This window comes from Periplaneta americana, chromosome 8 (assembly GCF_040183065.1).
Source record: "Periplaneta americana isolate PAMFEO1 chromosome 8, P.americana_PAMFEO1_priV1, whole genome shotgun sequence".
Classification (NCBI taxonomy): Eukaryota; Metazoa; Arthropoda; class Insecta; order Blattodea; family Blattidae; genus Periplaneta; species Periplaneta americana.
In genome coordinates, this window is record NC_091124.1 from 156072801 (window position 1) to 156091713 (window position 18913).

General features: G+C 35.9%; 1 protein-coding gene across 2 annotated transcripts in view; it reads left to right on the forward strand.

Moving 5' to 3' along the window:
- The first annotated feature begins 8925 nt into the window (after positions 1-8925).
- The window catches only part of LOC138705177 (juvenile hormone esterase-like), a 67642-nt gene continuing 57654 nt past the window's right edge, over positions 8926-18913 (forward strand). For both annotated transcript variants that reach the window (XM_069833882.1, XM_069833883.1), the window contains exon 1: positions 8926-9162. In XM_069833882.1, the coding sequence (XP_069689983.1) occupies positions 8953-9162 (210 nt within the window). In that variant the 5' untranslated portion in view covers positions 8926-8952. The remainder of the gene's footprint in view (positions 9163-18913) is intronic.

Here is an 18913-nt window from a genome sequence, read left to right on the forward strand (position 1 = left end):
ATTAAAATTCTTTCAATTATTTATTATCATAATACACCACTCTCTTAAATTGGCTGAGCAAATTGGGAATTAAATCAATGGCTTTCCCAAAGAATGCTAGAAATGTTTCATATAAAACAAGTTTTATCTAGGAAAGGAAGCAAAAACGAGCAAAATTGTATGAAACAATTTTGTTTGAAATATCTCAAGGAATTAGCCCAATAATGACATTACGTAAGGTTCATTCTGTATATTTATAACTAAGACAAGACAAATACTTATGGTACATTATTAAAAAGAATAATGACAATAAACGTACGACACCTGTCGTAAAAAATCTTGGCTTCTTTTTTGATAATAATCTAAGTTGGAATTTTCAAGTTAAAGAAACGATAAAAAAATCTGTTCCTCCATTCACTGTTTGAGTCGCTTGAGAAACTTCTTGCCCCAGCAACTAAAACTTACCCTAGTACAAACCCTAGTAATGCCGCACTTCGATTATTGTGACGTTTTGTTAAGTGACCTAAGTTCTGAACTGTCAGTCAAGTTACAGCGAGCTCAGAATATGTGCGTCAGATACGTGTGCAACATCCGACGATATGATCACATATCACCGTCCTTCGCAAGTCTCTCGTGGCTCCGACTTAAAGAACGCAGAGCTTTACACTCTTTGTCTTTACTCTTTCGAATTCTGCACACCTCAACACCAAATTACCTTTCGTCTCGTTTATCTTATCTATACTCTAACCACGACGTAAATACCAGATCACTTATCTGTGGCACGCTAAATATACCTCTTCATAGAACATCTTGTTATTCCTCATCTTTTACAATATCCACCTCGCGTCAATGGAATTCCTTGTCACAAAGTATTAGGGGCTGCAAGACAACAAACACCTTTAAGAACAGCTTAAAAGATAACCTTATTAGCATTTCACTTCAATCATACTGATTTAAACTATCACTGACTACACTGTTACTTTTTTCTTTAGACATCATCCTGATTGTGCTGTATTTTCAAAATTGTCTCATAATAATCTCTTTCTATTATCTAATATCATTTGAAATATATTAACATTCTATGTATTTTAGTTTAACTCTGCTATACAGTTTATTTCAGTGTTTAATTAATAGTTCATAGTATTTTGTTGTTTAATTCGTAAATAACTTTTGTATACATGTAACTCTCATCTAAATCAAATTGTTGAATTCTTTGTAAGTTCATGCATATGTATATACACTTTTTGCTGGTTGAGTGGTAGAGAAGGCCTTACGGCCTTAACTCTGCCAGCTAAAATAAATTATTATTATTATTATTATTATTATTATTATTATTATTATTATTATTACAAAGTTAGGATGACTCAGACGAACTGGTAGACCATCTACTATCTTCGTTTAGCTTTATAACTAGACGCTCTTCCCTTTTATCTATGATGTTGTCTAATTTCCACATTTAATTTTCAACTTTTTCAATCACATGGCGTAGACCTACACATTTATTCCACTCAACTGGAGTCACTATGTCTTTTAAGGCACATATTGATTCACTAGTCACTAAATCACACCAGTTTCAATCTGCTTTGCATAGGGCCACCAGACCAACCTGGGGTCTTAGTCCTGATATATTGCGAACAATATATCATGGCGCTTTCGAACCATTGATATTATACTGTGTCTCGGCATTTCAAAATATACTTCACAAAAAGTGGGTTCAAAATAAATTAATACAAATCCAGCGTGGATTCATTCTACGAATCACGAAGGCTTACAGAACCACATCGACAGACGCAGCCCTAGTGATCGCGGGTATACCACCATTGTTTTTAACAGCCATGGCTGAAGCTGAAATCTCTAACGTGAAAAGAAATGGGATATTTATAGAACAAGAATCATATCTTGAGGTGGAAAAAAGATCACATTTTCAATTAACTGGTCATCCGAAAGATTTTCACCGTGCATCAAATACATGTACAGATCGACATGAATACAACATCTATACTGACGGCTCTCGGTTGCAAAAGGAGAACGACGTCACCTTGGTGGGCTGTGCTTTTGTTACCTACTACAACACTACTGAAGTCCACTCTGCCACGTTCCGCCTGGCGCCCATGTGCTCCGTGTTCCAAGCAGAACTCTTTGCCATCTTGCAAGCAGTGAAATGGAGCATTACCAACGGGATTGACTCATGTATTCACAGCGACTCTCAATCTGCCTTACAAACCATTGACGATAAATACAACTTGCATTCCATAGCCGTCGAAATTAGATCCCTACTACTAAAATTCGAAGGTCGTATTTGCTTAATGTGGGTGCGCGGCCGCACAGGTACTGAAGGAAACGAAAGAGCGGATACATTAGCGAAGCAAGCGGCCTCAACCAACTCAGAATATAAATATTCCACCTGTCCTATTTCGTACATCAAGCAGAAGATCAAGCACACAACTACACTCAAGTGGAATACATACTGGAACTCTAGTGTTAAAGGCTTTGTGACCAAGAAATTATTCTTTCCCAATGTACAAGACAGACTATGTTGCAGTCAGTTCTCAACCGACTTCTTTTACACCCAATTTATGACCGGCCATGGAAAATTCGGTTCCTACTTTGAAAGATTTAGGATCAAAAGTGCAGAAGAATCTCTGTGCATATGCAAAGAGAATCAGACTGTTGAACATTTGATTTTTCACTGTCCAGTGTTCGAAAGGAAAAGACACTTTTTAAGATATCATATCTCGGATTGCAATTTAAATTACTCCACACTCCTTTACCATTTTCTTAGAAAAAAATGTTGTTACAAACAATTCACAGAGTTTATACACCACATCCACGCAAGACTGTAGCTGTTAATTGTATATAAATTAATGATGTTATAAAATCCTAATGCACTATGAAAAAACAAGGTGTCTATCTTTGGGACATAATAATAGTAATGACAACAATAACTATGTTTGTATTATAGATTTTACTATTGTTGAGTACTTGATGACAGGTATATAGTTTGTAACCATAAGTAATTTTGTTTTTATTTTTTCTTTACTATCGCAAACCAACTATATAATAGGTGTTTTATTTGTAACTACGCTAATTCTGTGCATTATCTCATTAATATTGCTTAAAATTAGGAAAAGATCACAAATTAATGTAAAAATCTTGCAATTTCTCTACACCTTCGATTATAATTTCTAATTTTATTTCATTTTGTTTTAACTGAAAGCAATTATTGCATAACGTATTTAGTATTGTTTACTGTCTCTTAATTAGTGTATTTATATTGTAACTATGATTCACACCTACTATTAATTCTTTAAAATTGTGTATTATCACTACATAATGTATTTCACATGTAACAAACTACAACCCTAATATACCAAAGGTAAACTAGGGTTTCAATATTTGGATAACAATAATAATAATAATAATAATAATAATAATAATAACTGGAGTCACTTTCCTTGTGGCTTCTTTCAGAAGTTCTTTAACGTCCGCCATGTTGTATCTTCTATTGTTCGCAGCAACATAATCTTTAATTTGGGCCCAAACCAACTCGATGGCATTTAGCTCACAATGGTATGGTGGAATTCTAAGAACTGTTTTGTTCGCAATTTTTGCCATTTCATCTATTGCATAAGCATTGTATGCTGATTTATGTTGCTGAACATTCAGTATTTCTTTCTTCAGCATGCCATCTTCAAAAGGAATATCTTTCGATTTCAGCCATTCAGAAATGTTCTGTTTATTCCAGCTTGTAGTCGGAATTGTCTTTTTTGCGCGAATGGTACGGCGCGTTGTCAAGTACAATAATTCGAGGAAGAAATTGGCTAAACCATTTCTCGAAAGATTCTGCACATATCTCTTCATGGTAATCTCCACTCTTTTTCGACTCAAAGAACCATAAGCAACCACCCACAAAACCTGACTGGCTGCCTATTTTGCGTTAATATTAAGCGTCGTCCTTTCCCTGAAAGGCCTTTATGACCAGTAGGCAATTCTGACAGAAACGCTTGTTTCGACGATTTTATTGTACCGTCCACCCACACATTATTTCTTGTCTGCCCTTCTTTGAACCACGTTTGGTCGAGATAATAAATAGGCCTTCCTTACTGTCTTATTGATCGTATAGTGCGCAAGTAACGTCGACTCCATAAGATAATGTCATCTCTGTCTAATAGCATGCTATCACGTCCGTGTCGAATATGTTTCAAATGCAATTCTTTTGACAAATTGTAGAATATATTTCTCCAAAAATTTCCTAAATCTAGATCTTCGTTCACTGCTACTAATACTTTGTCAATTGTTGGCAGTTCATTACGAAAGAAAAATTCACGTACCTTTCTTCTTACCGCATTCCTATAGAACTCGTCTACACCTTTCGAAAGGTTTTTAAGAAATTTTTATTTTTTCGGTGACTTTAAATTGTATGTGTTCTTGTATTGCCTAATCACAAGAAACACTGAAGATTCACTAACTTCCGTAGAACCACATGCTTTCCCAACGATATCAGTATTATTAAAACCTCCGAATTTAGCTCTAATTCCATTTTATATACTGTACGTTCAGAATCATTTGTTTTTCTGACGAAGTTAACGATTTCCTTTTCGGTCGCTTCTTCGGTGGACTCAGATTTACCGTACTGGTTTCAATTGCAGTCTGCGTAGATGACGGCATCATGATTTACTCGCAAATAGGCCTAGCAAACAAAAGGAAAATAAAATAACTTCCTACTGCCAGTACTAAACTAATATCAAATGAAACAGATAAGATAAATACATATAATTCATAATACACATACTTACGAGACATAAAAAAATTGAAAAGCACAGAAACAACACAAAAAAAAATTTAAATCACCGGTATGAAGCTAAATTCAGGAGCCCGTAAAGCTTTACCACGTGCGCTGTAAAACTGAACTGACTACAAGGAAGCGCAGCTGTATACCCTTAGCTGGTAGCTCCAGCATCACGCTGTCTGTTGAGTTTACAGCTCTGTCTCGTCTCGGCGAATATACTGGAGTGTGACGCGGCACACTGGTGTGCCTCCACAAGGTGGAAGGTGTGACGCGAACTTTTACCTATTATTGTAAGGAATTAATAAAAAAAATTAAAATCAAGGTAATAAAATTGTCTATTTTAAGTAAGATGGTACTTGTTTATTCTTCATTGCATGCAGCGAATTTTATGTCGTCAAAGAAATTAAATGTAATTTATTTACTCAACATTGTTTGTTGTATCGTTGTTTCCTTATTGATGTACTATAATTTCTGTATCTCTCCTCTCCTCAACTTTGATCGAAGATCGAAAAGTGAACCGAGTTCAGACACTTCTTCTATTGTATAAAACTTTTCTGCGATCAAATTACCTTGGTTCAAATGCAATCTAAGTTCACGTGAAAAGGATTTGGCAACATCGCATAAACAGGTGAAATAAGTGATGCGCGGACAGGTTTGTTCAGTGTTGCCAATCTAGCGACTTTAACTCTTTTTCAACAACAATTTCTTTTAACTTTTACATTGCTTAAATAGGGATTTAGTGACCTTTTTAGCACCCCATAGTGACAAAATTTAATCTTTCTTTGTTGATAATGAGAAATCTAGCGACTTTTTTGGCGACTTTCTGTACACTCTGTTGGAGACACTGGTTTTTTGTGCAATGTAAATAATGGCGGACAATAAGAAGAAGGTTGACTGTTCTCCGAGTTGTTATCATGTTATGGTGTTTGATACTGCTAAACATAATAAAGCTTTATAAAACGACAATTTTCGTTTAGTAATACAGTTAATTGAAAATTTATGAATGTACCTATCATATCCATTAATAATTAATGGTTGTTATAAACATAATATAATTATAGGTTATGTTATTTGATACGGCTGAACACGATAGAGCCTTATAAAATATAAGATTATTTGTGTATTAAGGCAAGAAATTGAAAAAAATATATATAAATGTACCTATCATATCTATTAATATTAATAATAATGGATATTTTATTTGCACAATCTGTCACTCGTATATTTCAAACAGAAAAGAAATAACTAAACTTGGATCATCTAAGTTAATCGGAGAAATTTCTTCAGTTAGTTGACTTTAGTTTGAGACAAATTAATCTCAGATTAGACTTTATACAACACAAAATTCCAAGTTCAGCTGAAACAAGGATCAATTTAACCTCTGATCTAAGATTAAGTGGTTTATACAATCGGGCCTTACCGTTTGTTTTGTGTACTATACCCATGCCTTTCGAAACATTATATTTTATTACTTTATTGCCTGCCACTTTGTCAGAAGCTGAGAGGATGACTGACCTGACTAGGAATTGTCGCCAGGTTTGAAGTTTCCCATTCCTTACAATAAATGACACCTTCACAAACTTAAGATTATTTGTTATAATAACCGACAATAACCGATCCCTCTCTGACATTTTTAAAAACATTTATAATTTTCGCAGACAGTATGTCTGGGTTACTAAACTCCCTTAATGTCACGTATAGGTTGAATAAAATGTGTCAGATTACCCTTAGCAGAGGATTTTTCAAGAAATGTTTTCTGCATGATTTTTCTAAATTTAAAATTTCGCTAGAAGGCGGCATGAGAAAAAATTTCTACAAATAGAATTGGTCATTTGGATGGCCAATCACAAGACACCAATTATTTCATGTCTCAAAGCAACAATGGTTACAATTATTTCAGTTCTATCACATTTGTGCTTTGAAGTGGTCGTAAAATTGTAATTATAATTGTTAGGTAGTTTTACTATTTTCTATTACCATTAAACTATTTTATACTTACAAGATGGACAAGTAAATTATACGGAGTGTTTTTCCCAGTAAATTGAAATGACATTTGTTAACGAAACATTCCTTTCTGTCAAGCAAAGATGTGAATTATTTTCGTCGGTTGTTGGAACAAAATAAAAAACAAGTGACGCTCATGACATCGGTATGTATTTCGCAAAAAGGATAGGAAGCTAGCTATAAGGTAGCCGAACTTATTGTAAAAACACACACAATAGCTGAAACATTGTTAACGCCTGCCAGTAAAGAAATGGTGAAAATAATCCTGAGTTCAGAAGCTGCTAGTAAAATAATAAAAAAAATCCTCTCTCTGTTGACACGATAAACCGCCGAGTTAGTGACATGTCCAGTCACATCGAAGACATTATGAAGGAGAAAATAAAGAGCAGTCAGAAGTTTCTCACTTCAGATCGACGACGCCACCGATATTAGTGGTCACGCACAACTTCTTTCCTACATTCGATACTTTCATGGAGATGTAATTGGAAGTAATTTATTTATTTATTTATTTTTTTGCAAAGAACTATACGAGCGAGGAATCGGTGAAGAAATATTTGTACAACTAATGAATATGTGGTCCGTAATGATTTAACATCGGGAGGATTGCGTTAGTGTTTGTACAGACGGAGCCGCTTCTATGATGGGTCGAGTGAAAACATTCATGGCTAAAGTAGGTGTAGTAAATCCTAACATACGGAGCGACCATTGTCACATTCACAACGAAGTCATTGTTACTAGTCTTTGCCAACTAGTCTGAAAATTGTGATGGACGAAATAATAAAAATCGTGAACTTCATGAAATCATGGCCCCTAAATACGCGACTTTTTTCCGTTTTGTGTCAGGAAATGGGATCAGGGCAGACTACACTCCTGCTACATACATAAGTGTGATGATTATAACGAGGTAAAGTGTTAGCGCGATTTTTTGAACTTAAAGAGGAGGTAGCTGCATTTTTTGACAATTGAGGGCATGAGTAGGCCTACGCGGATTTGTTTGCAGATGATGAATCGGTATCTAAGTTGACATATCTTTCTGATATTTTCGTACATTTGAATGAGCTTCACAGAAAGATACAAGGTTGGAACGAAAATATTCTGAGTAGTATGGATAAGATTCAAGAATTTGTGAATAAGTTAAATTTGTGAATATAGATTATTGAAAATGGGTCGTTTGAGATGTTTCCAATTGTATGGCCCCTTGCTGAACGTAATAAAGTGTTAATGGACTTATTTAAAGAACATTTAGTAATCTTGCAGCAGAAGTTCAAGAATTATTTTGGACGGTGTGTTCAAGATTTCGACTAGGTTCATGATCCATTCATTGTGAATTCAAAACACCTTCCAAATACTATACTCGTACAAGAGGAACTGGCAGATTTAAAAGCAGACAGAACATTGAAATTAAAACTTCTCGAAGTGCCTTTAGAAACATTTTGGTTGTCAATAAGGAGTGAATGCCCGGCTATCTCCGAGATGGCAGTTAATATATGATTGCCATTTTCAACCACATATATGTGTAAACGGGCTTCTCGACGTTTACTGAAATTAAAACTTCAAAGAGAGAGAGACTCAGATCCATAGATGAAGAAATGAGGCTTGCACTTTCAACGATTCCACCACGGATCAGCCACCTCTGTGAAGCTAAGCAGGCCACAGTATCACATTGAAAGTGTGAGTAGAGTTATTTACTCCAATATTAGTATTAGAAATTTGTATTTTCTACAGTGAATTGTTAATAAGATAATGCAAGAGTCGATTTCTCTTTGATAATAATAATAATAATAATAATAATAAAATTATTATTACTATTATTATTATTATTATTATTATTATTATTATTATTATTAACTTGATTCTATTACGTAATTATATTAAGAGAGTCACATCATAGGTTTTTGAGGTGATTAACATTTTGGTATTCTGTATCGAGTCTAGGCCCATCTAGGATGTACCGTGAGTAGAAAAAGGTTGCGGAACATTGTTTTAGACTGTGTACAAAGCCTAATGATAGTTACTTTTTATGTGCTAGAAAAAAATCCCTTTGTAGCGCTAGCAGGAAGTTTCTTTCATTTGCGTCGTCCATGCACGCTTCACCACTTACAAAAACGTGGCCAACGCTCTGTGACGTGCTGGTGTATATCAGTCCTATATATGGCGCGCTCTTACACGTGCTGCGCCTAATGCCGCTAAGCAGTTGCACGACGATGCTTCAACTGTGGTGCTGCTGTCTCGCCGCTCTCCTCGTCTACCAGGCGCAGGGGAAATGCCTCGTGTCCAAACAGGAGGCGTCCGTACAGGGCTCCCAGATGACGTCGAGGAATGGACGAAACTTCTGTTCATTCAGAGGAATGCCGTATGCTGCACCTCCGGTAGGGCCACTTCGATTCAAGGTAAGCTGTATCATAAATAAAGTTCGACAAAATTTGCCCAAGATTCCGGGTAACAATTACATGGAGTTGTACAACGTCACGCTCTTGAAGCATGGGACTTAAAAATCAGTTTATAATATTAGAACACTATAACCAGACATCGAGATTTTGGACCCGATAGAATAAGTTAAGTAAGTCCATACTATAGGCAGCTTTGTCACTATGTTTGAGGTGGATGGGAGTCGGCAGAAGGAGAGACATGTGTACATGAAACCAAGTTCAGTCCAGTCTGCTGGTGCTGTACAGTGACGTTCCAAAGAAAGACAACTAATTTATCAAACATTAAAATAAAATGAATGTTAGAGGAGAAAAATTCTGTAGGATAAAAAAATTAATCTTTACGCAGATTAAAATAAAAACCTATAATGCGAAATTTTCAAAATAAATTAATATGCATTTCCTTTCGGCTTCTTTCATAAGCACATGTGCAATACTTACTTACTTACTTACTTACTTACTGCTTTTAAGGAACCAGGTTCATTGCCGCCCTCACATAAGCCCTCTAGAGCAAGATTAATCCAGTCTCTATCATCATATCCCACCTCCCTCAAATCCATTTTCATATTATCTTCCCATCTACGTCTCGGCCTCCCCAAAGGTATTTTTCCCTCCGGCCTCCCAACTAACACTCTATATGCATTTCTGGATTCGCCCATACGTACTACATGCTCTGCCCATCTCAAACGTCTGGATTTAATGTTCCTAATTATGTCAGATGAAGAATACAATGCGTTCAGTTCTGTGTTTTGTAACTTTCTCCATTCAGCTGTAACTTCATCCCTCTTCATCATCATTTCACATAGATCTAGGAATAACTCGGATGATTTATTTCTAAGTGAATGTGACACAGGTGGAAATTCTTCCCTCTTAGAGACAAAATATTTATATGTGAAATATGTTTTCGGGAGTTACAGTGGGTCTCAAGGTATCGTTTTTTGTCTCCCCTTAGTCTGACATGACACAATTTACATGTAACATGATCCCCATTAACTTCAAAATAATCATTTCCGAACTCCTGCAAAAATAAATGCATCTTAGAGTCTTTCACGTTTGGCATTATTACTGTTAATTATATTCTTACGACTAATCAGATAGATGACCACATGCATAAATCAAAACTATAGACTACTATCTCCTGTTCTCTCTTCCGACAAAGTGACCTAGACATACAGGACTCTTTTTATTATCAGAACAGTACCTCCTCTCCCTGCCTTACGAGTATGACTGAGTAAATAAAGCACATGGGACGAAAGGTAGGTCGCTACCCTCACTGCCCCCACCCACTACCGTCCAGATTTCCAACTTGAAATCGCAGTGTTTTCTTCTATCGGGTCTAAAGTCTCTAAGCCTGACTATAACATTATGAAGGAATTATTAACCGACTAGTTGGTCAACTGTTACGAGAGTGAGGAACAAGTTATAAATATTATAGATAAAATTACTAAACATATATTTGTGTAATTTCAGTGGCATTTTGTTGGGCAAAGGCAGGGGTCCACATGAAGCAAACCTATTGTGATGACTAGAGACGAGAATTTCATGCACTATAAAATCCCAAAATATGCATGCATTTATGCACTATCGAACTTTGGAAAATGCACGATGAAGCAAACAATACATTAAAATAAGCACTTTCATTTTGTTCCAAATTTCTTATTTCACTTCACTTTTTTGCACAGTTAATAACTAACAATATTTCTAAATTGGTTTCTGTGAGATTCCTGTGCTTTTCAGTCAATATGTTTTTGTAGGCAGAGAATGACTTCTCTACATGGAAGAAATTATGAGTGCAAACTTGAATGGACCTTTTTGTGTTATTTAGTTTTTTTTTCTTCTTTTATCCTGATTCTTGAAGCTAAAATAAGGGACATAAAAATCGGGAAACTGAGGTGACAACTCAAAACCATTAAAATATGCATTTAAACTGAATATAATGTATATTATACGCATATTCAAGCTAAAAATTGCATAAATACGCATTATGCATGTTTCTATCCCCAAAAAGACCAAAACATGCAAATATGCACGGAAAAAGTACACATACTTGGAACCGGAAAGTAATGAAATGGATAAGTTCTAACTTTGAGCTATGTCCTATGCTCCTATAAAAACATGCATTTGCATGGAATTCTCGTCTCTAGTGATGACCCTATTTTCCTAAATGCACCCGTCATGCATCTCCTAAAACAAAATCATTTCGAGAAATAAATTTTCTAAAATGCAAGTAAGAAACGTTATTACATTGCTATCCAATCTAATGAATTGTAAATTAATATAAATAGCTACTAACTTCTCACCATTTGTTATATTTTATTACTAGCCGTACCCGTGCGCTCCGCTGCACCTGTTAGAAATAAATGTAAAGTAATTACATAATTAAAATAGGACGTTTGATCCAGGGAACAACTTTTACAACAGCGCAAGATAATCTGCTTCGCTCATTACCCAATTTTTTTTGCATTACATTTATTGCATATATATTTTATGTATTTTAACACGATCCAATTGAGCATAGTTAAAATTTGAATTATAAAATAATGGATTGCTAAGCTAACGTATTATTACTGCATACTAAATCAATACATTCTCGTTGTTCGTTAATTCTCCGAGATTAAAATGAGTGTACATAAATATTATTTTAAGAAATACAGAAAACGAATGTACAAAATAGCCTATCAAATTTTCTGTGCATAAGAAGCTATTTTAAGCTTATCTGTCCTCGATTTACTCAGACGTTACTGTAATAACATTATAGCATTATGTCCATCTAGAGAAACTACACTTTCCAATGGTGAAATAATAATTAATTATACAAATCGGTTAATTTAGCTTCTGATATTACTTCATACAAACACAGAAACATTCTCTGTAGGCTATGTTTAATAGCTTTCGATTGTTGATGTCCAAGGCCCCTTTTTCGATTGTTGTTGTCCAAGGCCCCTTATAGACGAAGTCATTTGTTCTTAATTCATTGCACCGTCTTAGATGGTGTTATCTTAATTTTAAAACTCATTTATCTCATTAAATATCAGGCCTATCAAAATTTTATAAAGAATAAAACTTATCGGAAATCATTTTTAAAGAAACTTTTGTTATGTAACATTTTTCACAAAAATCAATAATAAGCGAGATATTTCGATTTATTTAATTCAGGCCCCCTTATAACCCCCCTTTTAAATAAAGTATTTTGAATGCCATATAGCCTAAAATCTAAGTTACAACGAACTTAATTTATATTCCAATTTTCATATAAATCGGTTCAGCCATTATCGCGTGAAAAGGTAACAAACATACAGACAGACATACAAACAAAAATTTCAAAAATGCGATTTTCGATTTCAGGGTGGTTAATTATATATGTTAGGACCAATTATTTTTGGAAAATCGAAAATTACGAGAAAAATTTCGGTTACAGATTTATTATTAGTATAGATTATACATCAATGTCAATTTTGATCCTTTTGTTCGGTTTCAAACCTTGTTTTGATATCTACATTATTTTTTTGCATGTTGTGTTATCAAAAAAAAAAAACAATATTATACGACACTGTATATATTTTGATCTCAATGTTTTTCTTTTACGCATTGGCAGGATTTTAAATTGCATTATTCATCCCAATTCTACTTGCGTGGCTAATACTGCAGATGTTTCTCGTTCTGAGGTGCGTAGACAGTTCGTCAAAGACTATCCAGAGTGCGCCAAATGCGGTGTTTCTACATAACTTTCGTAATGAATGAATTAATAAATGATGATGATGATGATGATGGAGAGTTTTTGGGATGTCATATGGGAACCTGAGTATGCGAAGAGAACCCCTGTATTACCTGGACCACAGGCTTGCCCAAAATAAGTAACAAATTTAAGATGAATCGAGATTTGAACTCGCGTCCCCTAGCGTATAAGCCCAGCTTGCTAGTACTGAGCTACAGTGGCGGACAATCTTAATGTATAATGTAAATATAGTTAAAGGGGAGTCGTCAAACCCTATCTCACTAATGTTAAAACAGCAATAGACCTATTAATAACCCGTTATCTCAGAACAAACTAGCTATAAAAATGTGATATTTTTACAGTATGTTTAAGCACTCCTTCTGCGTGCACTGATTCGTTTTGGTGATAAAAATATTATAGAAAAGGATGCGTGCACTGATTCATTTTGGTGATAAAAAATCTGATAGAAAAAGATATGATTTTTTATAAACCTCTAAAATTAAAGCATATATAGGCCCTATATATATTCATTTTTTAACAAAATATTACAGCTAACTCAATTAAAGAAATTCCACTTCATCATAGTATTATCAGAAATGTATAGAAAAAAATTTCGTGCAGTTAGACCTAGTAGTTTCTGAGAACATGGATCATTTATGTTGAAAAATGTAGTTTTAAATAAATTACGTTTAAAGTGAAAATTTCCATAAAAACACACTTATTACAGAAAATATGTTCTAAATTCTCCTGTGTGATGGCCCTCATCATCTTCTCGGTCCTGCACAACTAATGCTGCCCTCCTTCTCTTGGATCTTGTCTCTCTGGTTATGTTTGTTAGTGCGTTCTTTGCCAAGTTCGCCATGTTTTTAGAGGTATTATATCCTATTTGAATACCTAGATCCTTCAACACCTGTATGTATTTATCATTAAATGCGAGTACAACGTCTAGTACATCAAGTTCCAACGTTGACGTACCAACAAATACATTTATTGGCACTCGTACCAAACAACGCTATTGAACGATTCATTATTATTCTGAGATCTTCCTCTCAAATATTTTTTAATAAATCAGGATGGGCAACGTCTTGAAACACAGGCTTTGTGAAGCATTAATTTTACTACAAAACACACCAAATCACAGCTTTCTAAGACAATTAGTTCCTGAGGTAATATTTTTTTTTGTGAAAAGTGGTAAATTTTTTTTCTCTAAAACATAAATAGGCCTACACTAATATATTTTTTAAATATATTTAAAATAATATTCGTATAAGGGAATTCGGGGGAATATGGGCACGTGGGGCATATGGGCAATGTTAAGTTTTCATGTCAAAACTCTTGCAAAGAATTATGTTTCTTCGCTAATAACGGTTAGTATAAAGTGAGAGTATCGTAATGGTTGCTGTGGGATGCGCGCTGTGCAGGATTGTCTCGTATTGTTGTTAAAACAGCCATCTAAGTCGTAAGTATTGACTTCCAAGTATACTAAAATTTCACAATACTTATTTTAGATATATTATATACAGTAGATTACACATGAACTTTATAAAATAATTTAAATCTAATAGTATACATACAAAATACACATCTTGAACTGCCGTTCTATTGCTTCAGAAGTTGTTTTGTGAATAGTTTACGGTAGTGCAAACTGTTCAAAATAAACCCTACATGTCGGGGTAATATCGACGATAATGTTCGGGGGAATATGGGCAAGCATTACAGTTCATGAAAATGACTCTCCAATCTTGATGAAAATGGCCTACAAATGATTACAAGAGCGACAGACGTCATTGCACCCAAAGCACACAAAGTGGTGCATTGCATTTACTCTAAAGAAAAGGGAAAAACCATTACCCTTCTGGCCTGCTTCAATGCAGCAGGGAACTACTTCTCTCGAAGTATCATTATAAATGGAGTGAGGACAATAATGACTGAAAGAAGAGCTGCCTGCTGCCAGTAAGTTGTACTTCAACAAGCAGTTTGCCTACATTAACGGAGATACGAGGTATAATCATTAAATTCCGAGACCTGTCCCATAAGTAGAAATAAAACCACCTCATTTAAATGTGGCTGCCATCCCCTTCAAGGTAGTCCACTTGGGCAGCTATATACTGATCCCAGCGAGTCTGCCATTTTTGGAATGCCTCCTGGAAGTCGCGTTCTTGAAGCCTGTCAAGCACGTTCTGCGATTCGCGTTGGATGTCCTCCACAGTGCTAAAACGGTGACCCTTTAGCTTGAATTTCATCTTCGGAAAAAAAAAAAAAAAGTCGCAGGTGGCCAAATCTGGTGAATACGGGAGTGAGGAACGACGACCATCTCATTAAGAGTGCAAAACTGAAGTGTTGCGAGAGCTCTGTGAGCTGGCGGAGTGTCGTCATGGAGCATCCATTTGTTCTTTGTCCAGAGCTGTAGTCGTTCATATTCAAAATGGACGTGAGGATCATTATGCACAATTTGTCGAATTTTTTCGACATTTTCGCCAGTGTTGCACGTGTGTGGACGACCTGGCATCTCATCGTCCTTCAGCGACGTTTTACCATTTCTGAAGCACGAGTGCCACCCGAAACATCTCGCCTGAATCACTGCTTCATTCCCGTAGGCTTGGTTCAACATTCCATGGGTTACGGTTGCCGATTTCCCAAAGAATTTGACGTTGGCTCTCTGCTTCATTTCCGAGTCCATCGCATTTCGCAAGTGCGCGGATGCACGTGCTAACAAAATCTTGTGTAACACAGGTTTCAATGAAGAGAGCGCTTCGAAACTTCGTGTCGCGTCTTTTCAAGGTCGTCTAGTGTCACTGCTGCGCACGCGTGTCAATCACGTGATCCTTTCGCCCACAGCAGACAAAATCTCGGAATTTAATGATCACGCCTCATATATTTTTTTCTCAATAATCAAGAACTTCGTTGCTTATTTCAACATCAGTAAGTATGCACCTGCAATTTTGATAGTAGATGGACGTGATTCACATAGTTGTAATCCTGACACTCTTAACTTTGCAGTAGAAAATGGATTATGCATGTTTTGTCTTCCTCCACACACCACAGCCTGGCTTCAATCAGCAGATAGTGGTCTGTTTGGTCCCCTGAAGAAAGCTTAAAACAGTAGTGCTACAGCTTTCTTCAGGCAACGTAGGAGACATTTTACGAAGGTCAAGTTTGCTTCCATTGTCAAAGAAGCATGAAACAGATGTGTCAATGTATGTCTGGCTGTAAATGCCTTCGGAGCTTCAGGCCCTTTTCCACTGCACATGAGTGTCATTCCTGATTATGCTTTACATTGGCACTGCAGCATCAGGTGACAAACCTACAATTCATACAATTCCTTCAACTGATTCAAATGTATTAGAATCTCCAAACGTCATTCATCGCCAAAGAGTCACATCATCTGCCAAAGGCGTTACGCAATAACCATCACAAATTGCATATACAATATATAATATAGTTAATACAGTTATATTTTCAAGTATTTTAAGTGTTTTTCACTTGTTTCAGTTGAATATGATTCACATCATTAATGCCCATTTTACCCCCACACTCGGGGGAATATGGGCAAAACACATTAACTTGCATTTTCCAGTTTTACTTGTATACAATTAGGAGTAAGCAGTCAGGATTCTTATATAATATAGCTAAATAGTTAAGAAACATATCCCAGCTGTAAAATTATTTATTAGAAAAGCCCGAGAGATATTGCACCCGAAATAGTACTAAGGTGCCCATATTCCCCCAACTTCCCTTATTTTAATAAACCAAACACCAAATTAAACACAATGAACCATAGTTTCATAAAGTGTAAAAGAATAAACATAACTTTTTTTTTCATTTTCGAACTTGATGACTCCCCTCAATCTTCCAGTTCCTGAATTTCTAACGCATTGTCCCTGAAACAGTTAATACAGTACCTCTCCGGCCACCATTCCTTCCTTCTCACAGAATACTGTATAGTACAACCCCTATATCAACCAAATATTAGTTCATTTTATAATAACTACTACTGTAATTTAAGACCTATCTTTCCAAAGGAGCTATGTGCCAGTTTTTTCGAATTTCATTTTATTCAATGTAACGGAGGTACATCCAAATGCGAATATCATACTATATGGATTCTATTGTATGTCAACTGCAAGACTGACAGTATAAAGGTGATTGCATGCATTCTTATGAGGCTGCAGCATACTGCATTTTCAGCCTTCACATCGGACGGTCGAAAATAAAATTATCCTGTTCGAGACATAATGCAGGACTAAGTGACTCATTCGTGAGCCAAAAGAAGGTGTCGGAGAATACTCAACATGCGTGTTCTCAATCAGTATCACAGAAAGTTGTTTTTGGCGCTCAGCCCCTTTGGAAAGTTACGTCTTCAATCACGTACAATATACTTGAAGAAAAAACCGAGGTCCCTCGCGAACTTCCCTGATTACAACCGCTTCTCAAAAGTAAAAGGGAAATGCGATGCATCCCTCATTAGGGAGTACAACTCAAACAATTTCGCAAAAACAACCAGTAGCGTATGCGCCCCCTTTGTAGCACGAACAATATTCAAATCTTATTTATTCATAGAAAATAAGTTTCAAATTTTGTTCCAAATTTATTTGTGAAAAAATCCAGCTTGAGAAAAATATAAATAATTATGGTCAGAATATGACGTCCGCCCTTAGTTCTAGGACATACCTGTGCAATGTGTGGCAATCGTCCCTTACTCGCACACTGTAGTGGGAACAAAAGGCCACCCTTCAGGTGGTGTTGTGTGGCAGGCGCGTTAAGATTGTAATTCGGGAATGGCCGATAGGTTTTTAAAGAAACCTATAGCGCGTTTCATGAATAGACCTCGTCAGATTGCTAATCCAGTTGCAGGCCAGTTTTGCAGGATGGCGAAGATTACCGAACATTTAAAAAGAAAGTTCATAATCCTGGTAGAACACTCGTATAGGCCTATGTACATGTATCATGTATGCGTTATCCATAACAATAACAGAATTAGGTGAGATGTTAGGTAAAAGTTGCTCCTGAAACCAATTTTTAAACGGTGACTCTCCATTTCTTCGGGATAATCCTTAGTTTAACGCGATTTGAACACTAGTAACCAATTTTATACATACTCCAAATAATTACTGGCATGGAATACTGTAACCCTGGAACCTTTACCAATCGGCGCACGGGGAACTGGGTCGTCATCACTAATTGTTCACAGTTTATCTTTTGTCATGATCAAATTTATTCATGTTTCATCGAGAAAGACTATAGGACATTCTTATCTTATATCTTATATCTTTACTTGTACAAAGAAACTGATTACGCAACGCAACTATGTCTTGACCTTGACGTTCCATCAAATATTTCCACTCCATGTGTTTCATCTTATAGTGGAATTCAATGTTTCTCATTATCTGCCAGAGAGATAATCGAGATGCAGGCAAACACAACTTCTCTTTGGCTCTTTTAATATGTAATTTTAATATGTCAAATTGCTGTTTTGTATTTAAATTCTATCAATATGACTATGCATTTCTTTAATTGATCATTGCTGGGCGCCAGCGGCGGATTTTCAGGGGAAGCAAGGGAGGTTGTGCCTCCCTTAATATTTTACCAGAACACAATATACCAATATTAATTCCAGTTGAATTAAGATCACAGACAAGTTATAGAAAATGAACACATTTTTCCTTTTATATTAATTTTACTATTCACTACGACATCAAGTCGACCACATCCAGTTGGTGATGTGAGAGAGAGGAGACAGATACATCACTCTGCTCCCCGGTAACCATGGCAACAGCAGTTCAACCAATAAAGTAGCTGCAAATCAAGCTTTCAGGTATAACTCCCTGTAAAGTTGATTTGAATAATTTCGAAGGAAAAATTGTTCCGGGGCTGGGCACCGAACCCGGAACCTTTGGTTAAACGTAACAACGCTCTACCAGCTGAGCTACCCGGGAACTCTAGCAGACACAGATCCAATTTTTCCCTCTCTATCCACAGACCTCAAAGTGGGCTGACAAC